Source organism: Chondrus crispus, genomic scaffold (assembly GCF_000350225.1).
Source record: "Chondrus crispus Stackhouse genomic scaffold, scaffold_279, whole genome shotgun sequence".
Lineage (NCBI taxonomy): Eukaryota > Rhodophyta > Florideophyceae > Gigartinales > Gigartinaceae > Chondrus > Chondrus crispus.
This window is the reverse complement of record NW_005179157.1, coordinates 42098-50627: the sequence shown is the minus strand read 5'-3', so window position 1 is coordinate 50627 and position 8530 is coordinate 42098. Positions and strand designations below refer to the sequence as shown.

The window sequence follows — 8530 nt, the reverse complement described above, 5'->3', positions numbered from 1 at the left end:
CCCCCCCCCCCCCCCCCCCCCCCCCCTCAGATCTAAATCGTGATTCTACCCATTCTGGCAACCCCTTCAACTCTGTGCATATACTACCTAACTACCTAACTCCTCAGACAAACGCCATGCCGCCCCACGTCGACGTGGGTGAAGCAAACCCTCGAACAAACTCATTAAGCTCCGGCGTTCAAATCACAGACATAAAAGCAGGTATCCGTCCTTCGAGGGGCGGGTTTAATGATTCGGAGTTCGATGACCTAGACCCAGATTTCCCAGATATCATTACCCCGCGCCCCAATTCATCTGGAGATGCCTCCTCTATAACTATAAGCGATGAAGAACTCGGCTTTAGGGAGCGAATATATTCCGTCATCGACGGCTCCACTTTCACCGCTATTCTAGCTGTCATCCTCCTCATCGATTATCTTTTGCTGCTGCTCCAAATCCTTCTGCTTCTTGGCCAAGAGGGCCCTGCAATGGACGCTCTTGACAGTCTGTACAAAGCGTTGGATTGGATAACAGCTTTCGTATTTCTAACTGAAACAAACGCAAGACTTTTCTGCTATGGTGCCTTCTTTTACTTTAACAGCGCTCTGCGATCTTGTGAATATTTAGTCAGCGCAACCAATGCCGTCTTTGTAGTGATGTGGCACATTTCCTCTCTGCCCTGGCTTCAAATTACACGATTCATCAGACTCATGCGTATTATAACCATCATTGTCACATGGAGAGAGAGAAAGCTCAAATGGAGAACACGCCAGGAGCTTGAGGCACTTGCTAAACTTCTTGAAAAGGAAAAGAGTGAACGGACCCGCCTGACAAAGTGGCGAATACAGTCTGACGATATTGCAATTGGCGAAAAAGCTGGGCATGGCGGCTTTGGAACGGTATTTTCAGGGCTTTTTCGTGGCACTCTCGTTGCAGTCAAGCAACTTTCTTCGTTTGAAAGAGATCAGAGTTCTATTTCCATCGAAGACGAGGCTATCACTCTCGTAAATCTGCGACACCCAAACGTCGTTCTGTTTATGGGCTTCGTACATGAACCTTCAAAACTTTGGATTGTTACAGAATACTGCTCAAGGGGATCTCTCCGTGATCTTCTTGACGATGACAGGTTTCCGCTCACGCAAGGAAGAGCTCTGAAGCTGGCTCTAGGTGCTGCCCGTGGATTGGCTTACCTACATGGCCAAGATCCCCCTGTGCTTCATCTAGACCTGAAAACCTCGAACATTCTCATATCCTCGGGATGGGACGCCAAATTGGGAGACTTCGGTCTCAGTCGCAACATCGAAAATACAGAAAACTGCTTCTCCGGAACGGTTCAATATGCTGCTCCAGAAGTGCTTGAATCAAACTCGTTCTCCACCGCCGCGGATATCTATTCGTTTGGTGTATGCCTATGGGAGATTGCTGCGCGAGAGGTCCCATTCAAAGAAGAGTCACCAATGTCAGTGCTATGGGGTGTAGTGAAGTCAAACTTGCGGCCTTCTATGGGTCAGTTGTTCATTAGGGATTTCGACCATGACTCAGAACTTGGCGGAAACGAAACTGATGCGAGAACTGAGGCAGCGGCGACAGCGGCAGTGGATATAAACCAGACTCACCGTGACAATGAAAATCGGAACGGGCAGGTTGATGACTTTCACAGAACAGAGAGTAGACAGCATCATAGCCAACGAAACTCAGTCCCATTCCCTAAGAATCAATGCTTCAGAAATAACGCAATGTTTGGACAAGTACAGCGATGCGAAGAACTACCCAGAATGGACAAAAAACGATCGAAATCACTTCAAGATGGTCGCAGGAAGACTGCAACTTTCAGTCGTGGCGATTACACAGCAATGAGCGAAACGATACGTCCAGTGACGCGTACAAATCTGCGCACTCAGGAATTCGACCCAATCGAGACCTCAAAGAAGAAAACTACTGCTTTAAGTCAAAGCAGGTGTGGCGGGAGATCTGTCTTTCCGAAAACAGATACGTTGGCTCCAAGAGCTGGGCAGGGGAATGATCGAAGGACGCCAGGGGGGCAATTAGACAATTTATCTAGGCGGGTGACGGCTACGATTCACAAGTTTGATGATAGGCCTCCAATTGTACGACGAAAGGAAGGTGAAGATTCCGGCCGCTCTCCGCGAGAAGTAATTTCCCGTGGGAGCGACGCTCTTGCCTCAGATGCACAACCCAGGCTCTCCTCTAAGACCAGAAGTCCTTTCTCCAACAGAAATTCTCCGCCGCGAAAATCTCGTGCTTGTGATTTTTCACGTGCTCAGTCTGGTGCTGAGGGAAGCGATGCTTTTGCTCGTCGTATGGCCAATTTCTCAGTCCATATGAACAACCGTTCCACAATTTCAGCACGAACGCAAAATTTATCCGACCATGCGGCAACTGGTCTTTCTGACCCTTCTGAAAACATACCTTCGAGGTCAAGGCATCCTCCAGTCTATGTGCCGCCAGAGTACGTAGAACTTATGCAATTGTGTTGGGCCCAGAACCCAAATCAACGACCCAGTGCTAGTCAAATTGTTTGGCGGCTTGTTCTCTTTATTGATGGGCAAATGAAAGAAACGTCAGGTTCGGAATAATGAGAATTAGTTAAAGCATTTCGCTAACATCACAAACATGACGCGGGTTTACCAACACTACCTATACAACTAGAACATGCGGGGTAGCAACAGCAACCAAGCCTATAGATCTGCCCTGCAACCAAAATTCTAGTGATGACTCGATTTGGAGCGGCTCCCAGCATGTGAAGGGTGGCTATTCTTTTTGTGTCTACTTCTTGAGCTCCGGTGCTTGAAACGTTGGTTGCAGCCTTCTACTTGGCATGTGAAGCGACAATCGTCCTCTTTATCAAGCACCTCTAACACGGGGCCGTTGGGAGCGATTGGCACTGGCCGGCTGGTGGATGACGGTTGCGATGAGCGGCTAGATGAGTTTCTCGTGCTGCTTGACGAGTCGTGGTTGCGCGAAGAAGAACTGCTTCGGTGTTGTCCACTTGAGTTCGATAATGACTGACCATCATGTGACGCGCCGGAGTCCAAAATCGTCTCCCAATGACGTTTGCGCTGCATGCGGTGGTGGGTTCTGCTTATGGAGAAAGACACAGATCCCTTTCTTGAATGCTTGTCTGGACAGGACGAGCTACAAAGGTTCAAGAGAAAGGAAGCGATCCAATTCGTGGAGAGGTTTCTGAAAGTATCTATCCTTCTGTCCTTGGTTTTCGGTGCAAGCTTGCAAGCAGAAAAAGAAGACGCTTGTCGGTTGAGATTGATTCGGGAGTTGATGAGTTGAAGGCGAGAGAAGTGTACAAACTCTCGCGGCTATTTGTACAAGCGAGTCGGTCGGGTTTGAAGCTAGCGGGCGTAGTTCTCGTTGATGAATGCCCCTATCGCAACTATATAGATGCAAGGCTGTAGCGAGTTGATAACTACTGCGGGACTTCTCAACAGTCATGTGAGGCGCTGTTGTAACTTTTTTTGTGCGCTCGCCCACCGATAGTTCTTCTCTTTCATGACCGCGAGTCATTTATCCATTTTGACTCCGTCATTAAAGCATTCCACGTTATTTTAATGAAAACAGTCACCCAATTAAGCATGGTGCTAATAACATGACGAAGATGAGGCTCGCAAGGTTTCTTTATTTCGGACGGTTTACGACGCCCTACTCTGGATGAACGACGTTGTCAAGTTTCAGAATGCGGCTCGAGCAATTACTGAAATCTCTATATGCCAACACTGCGTGGAAACTTAATCAGTATATTTTCTGAACAGAGAGATGACGGGTGATAGCGGGCGGTGTATCAATAATGAGCGCAGTTCCAACAGTTGTTTTGTAAAAAAGTGTGTTTGTGTGACAGTAAGCAACGCGAGATCGTATGTAGGGATAGTCTTCACCGTTGCGTTCCCGCGTTGCGTTGAAGAAGGAAATTTCGAAACTAATGCCTCTTGCATAAAAGACTTAACGATAGAGACTCAATCATGCTCGCATACAAGAATATATCACGTACAATCACGTATATGGGACGTGCAGTATTTTTCGACAGGGGTTGTTCCATGGCGGCCAACAGTGCCCGCTCACTGTAGCTGGAAGATGGTATTGTGTGCATTCCCCTCCTCGTAGGTAGGTGTTTCAGTTGAGTCAATCATCCGCCATGTTCGATAAAAATGAAGATTGACGACAGCCTGCGTGTGTTTCTTGCAAGCCGCCGGGTACTACACTAGGCAATAAACAGCCTTCCCACTACACGAGTCATCGCCGCAAGCGAATTCCATTATCACATCAACTGCGCGCCAAAAGCCTCCGCTGACCCAGGCTGAACTCAAGCTACTTTTCGCAGCGCCGGCATGACACGTAAAAGCCCATTCATGCCTTCTTAACCAGTGCATGAGAATCATAGACTAAACATCCTGAATAACGTCATCTAATCTCGTCGTCAAAAAAAAACTTTGGACGTTTGAAACAGCCACCATTCTCACACGTAGCAGCGGAGTAATCCCGATGACGCTTTCTAGGTTCTGGATGATTAAGACATTCGCAGACCATCACGAATCCGTCGCAAATCTTCCTGAATTGCCAGAATATTTCTTTGTCTACAAGACGGGAGTCTCCATTTCTCTACGGTTGTCACGAAATTGATGCTGTCAGTGTGTGGGTCAGCAGATACTGTAGATGTGCCTCAGGCAAAGGCCAGCCCTCCCGAAATCGTGATGAGGCCATGTGGCCGGATCCCATTCACTCGCAAAAACAAATGCCGGTTTGGACTGCTCCACTATTCGTCACATATTTGATGGTAGTACACCGCATCGCACAACACGACGCAAAACTACAGGCACCGTTCCATTCCGCCTTCTTTTGCCAATCAGACCAATTAGAAAGAGCCAAGTCATGTCGTCGCACCAATAGCAAAGACACGTACTTGGAGGGGTCTTGTGACCGTATCTGACATGTTGCGCGACCACCTCTTACCCCTTGGCATACTCACAGTCTCACACAGCCGTCCGTCATGCATTCACTTGGTGTAGGGCACGGCCGCCACTCTACAATCACTCTACAACAGAAAAGGCAACTACGGTTTCATTCCACTAAACCAAAACGGACGCTCTTCCTTTCAGAGTGTGTCACCACCGTGTGGTGCTGATGAAGGACCTTTGGACGCGCAAGATGCTCTTGGAGGTGCCGTTCGCTATGTTGTGACGAGCGAACAGTATACTTCCACGTGCAATCACACACCCTTCCCCCCTCCCCCCCTGGGCCTCCTCTTTCATTGTACGCTCTCATCTTTGTTCTCCTAAGCCCAAAAACTCAGCATAGTACCGGGACCGCCAATGATATTGCAGAGCATTAATATTTCCAAATGCCCATCGTCAGAATCATTTACAGCAAAGTTTAGGTACGCGAACTAGCTAGACCGTAGGATCTGCTCGGGGACCGTAGGATCTGTTCGGGGGACTCTTAAACTCCTACAAGGCGCCATTCCTCTACTACACGTACCAATAGGGTCTGATGTCCGAGAGCACGACCCAGCCGTGGTGCGCTGTCGAACGCGAGCTGATGCTTCCACATGGTTTGTCAAGGATGGGCACCCACCCCGTGGATGCCGCATCAAAAGTTGGGCAACGAAGAATTTGTCATCATCCGCTTGCCTCCATCACGATCTACATGCCTACGTTTTTCTACTCGCATTTATCGTTAGCGGTATGTCGTAAAGCATATCGAAATGACAACAGTGAATCCCTTTGAACCTTTACTTCAACTCAGGCTCAATTATATGTCCAAAACGAACCGTTCCATCCTCCGTAGAAACAGCAACCGTAGATACAGTAATCAACCCGGGAATAACGAGATCTGCAACCATTGGGCTCGCTATAGAGCATGAAAAAAATCCGCCAAGGATCTTTGATTCTTTCTTCGCATGTGGCATATGCACAATGCTGTATGGCATCATGTGTCGTGAAAGTAGTGACTCTACACATACAGTACCGTCGCCTGCAGGTAGCCTGGAGGATGCCGTCGCGCATCTTGTATGACCGTCTGCGACTGCTAAAAACTCCGATGTCGCCAGGGGCGCAGAAAAAATGACTTTTACATGGCTATTGCCATCCGTCGGGGAACCTCGTGTCACATCTCCCTTTGTTGGTCAGAATAAGACAACAATGACATCATCTGATCTCTGAACTATACGAAAGGACAAGCAGATATGAGATGAGAGCAATGCGTCTACAAATCCTTTCAAGCAGATCGCTGATGTCCCATATCTTAACGCCATTTAGACGTGTAGTCTCGACACGCGGGATTGCGGCCCTACAGTATAATCTGATGGCGAGCTGAAAGAATTTTGTCCATCCGTTGTCAAACCCCGTGAGAATGTTGAAAACTTCTGTTTGGGACATAGAGTACGCAGTTTCATTTAAGAGACAAGACATCGACAGGCTTCTACTTTTATAAGGGACATCAAGTCACTGTATTCATAGTTTACAGCAACAACAAAGGAGAATGTGTGCTCCACAATGCTTCTCTGTCCACTCATGCAATGCGAACTGTCACAAACTCTACCTCAGTCGTCTATTCCGAGCTGGAACGGCTCGCATATTCTCATTGACAGATGTCTTCCTCAATGCTGTGTTGTGTTTAGTGAAAAAACATTTCATTCCACGTACAAGGTAGAATCTAAAGCAACTTCAGAAAATTTGTTTCGGAATTGGAACGGCACACAGGTCTGTGTCAGATATTCAAGATGGAAGCAGGGGGCACGTGTTGGTAATGGCCAAGTTCGCGTTGCGCCGGGGGAGGTTCGGGCACTGGCCAAGGAGGTTTTTTGTGCGGGCAGACACGGGGTCTGCGGTGGTCGATCGCTTGTTTCGAGTTGCTTTCGGGTGTAGTAGTTACTGGGGACGAAGACGTTCGCCGTCTTCGCCTCTCTTTAACAGTGCCAGTCGACCAAGGTCGAAAGGTTTGCTTTCAATGCTTAACACAGTTTTGAGGGTTGATGCATAAGAATGCGCCTCTGCTAGGCTGTTTTTGGGTATTTCTCTCTGGAGTCTAAAGATACTGCACAGGGATCATCTCCGTTTAAGAAGCCAGAACGAATACGGGACTTTTGTGCCACCCATTACAGACGGGTGGCACAGGTAAATCGGAAGCTCTTGCTGATTGCCATACAAAACTTGACAGTCCCCACTTTGAAATATGGTCACGTTTAGGTGCCTTGCGAGCACTTTTACCTCCATTGTTCAGTAGGATGACTTGTTGTGGGATCCCTTCACATTTGGTCCAGCTTTGTGCTCTGGTTGCCTTTGTCAAAACATCAGCACGATTTTTCTCAGAACTGATGAACCTAATCGTCAGAACTTCGTAATGTTGGTATGAATGCATGACTAATCTGATCTCTATCATTAAGAGTTTCTCTGCGGTGAAGGTTGACTGGTTGATTTTCATCGAAGAGGGACAAAACATTAGGAATCATGGCGAATGGCATCTGTTTGCTCATGATTTGCGCCATGTTTTTTTGTTCAATGTATCATCGGGCTCCGAAAACATGAACCACGTCGTAATTGTGAACCTAATTCATCGTTAATTGGGCGACAAAAACTGCTTGCTGTCAGCCCTACATGTGGTTCTATTCGTCTACTGCAGAATCGGCTCTTTATATTTAAATACAAATCAGCTAACGAGTTTGCGCGCGCTTTTTCCCATAGAAACACATCCCTTCCCATTGCTCCGACCGACTTTAACATTCCACACGCCTTGCCCTAACGCTCGAGATTTGTCTTGTGCCTTTCCCCCATCGGCGGCTAACGGATGGTATCGAAACGCGTTTGCGCCCCTCCGGGGCACAAGGGAGTGAACTCTGTTCCAGTCTAACAAGCTCTCGCCCACTACCGCAATTCGCAATTTTCAATAAGAAAGTGCGCAACGATGCACCACGTTCCCTACTCTACCCTGCGTCGCGCTGCACAGCCGAAACAATCTACAGCAACCCCACAAGGCCGCCCACCTGTGTTATCCACCTCAGAAGAAGCGTTTCTTGTGGATGCTGCGCTAGACTTTTCGCAAAAAGGCACACCTGCGTCACGAGAATGCTTGAAGTCTCTTGTTGCTACTTTTGTACAATCCCTCCCTCCGCAGCGACAAAAAAGGATACCATTTAAAAATAGAAGGCCTGGGAATGGCTATTTGCACAAATTCTTTGCATGGCACTCCAGGCTAACACTCAAGCGCAGGTCAAGTCTACAAAAACTGCGTCAATTGGCGATGTCGCCATCAAACTTGGCATCACATTTCGTGCGTCTGGCACAAGTGTACAAGGAGTTTAAGATAACGTCGGCTGAACAAGTTTTTAACATTGACGAAAGCGACTTTTCCACGCGTATAGCCACACGCGCTCGAAGCAAGGCTGTGTTTGACGCAAGTGGGAAAGTAACTAAACCGAATTAAAGTGGTGTGGCAATGCTGGGCATGTCACCATTATGCCAGTTGTGTCTGGAGACGGGCGGGCTTGGAGCTCACTTACAGTGCTGCCTGGCAAAAAAACCAAACA

At 47.9% G+C, this 8530-nt stretch overlaps 3 protein-coding genes; 2 read left to right on the top strand and 1 right to left on the bottom strand.

The window, feature by feature from the left end:
- Nucleotides 1-116: 116 nt before the first annotated feature.
- On the top strand, nucleotides 117-2509 carry CHC_T00005267001 (hypothetical protein). Its single transcript, XM_005716585.1, has 3 exons — nucleotides 117-1155; nucleotides 1258-2263; nucleotides 2434-2509. Exons 1-3 carry the CDS (start codon nucleotides 117-119, stop codon nucleotides 2507-2509), a joined length of 2121 nt encoding a protein of 706 aa, XP_005716642.1.
- An 8-nt stretch (nucleotides 2510-2517) lies between these two features.
- Nucleotides 2518-3447, bottom strand: CHC_T00005266001 (hypothetical protein). XM_005716584.1 is given in 2 exon segments: nucleotides 2518-3135; nucleotides 3136-3447. 1 exon segment carries the CDS (start codon nucleotides 3445-3447, stop codon nucleotides 3136-3138), a length of 312 nt encoding a protein of 103 aa, XP_005716641.1. The 3' UTR covers nucleotides 2518-3135.
- Nucleotides 3448-6753: 3306 nt separating this feature from the next.
- CHC_T00005265001 (hypothetical protein) lies at nucleotides 6754-6987 on the top strand. Its single transcript, XM_005716583.1, has one exon. The coding sequence runs from the start codon at nucleotides 6754-6756 to the stop codon at nucleotides 6985-6987; it is 234 nt and encodes a 77-aa protein (XP_005716640.1).
- Nucleotides 6988-8530: the final 1543 nt, after the last annotated feature.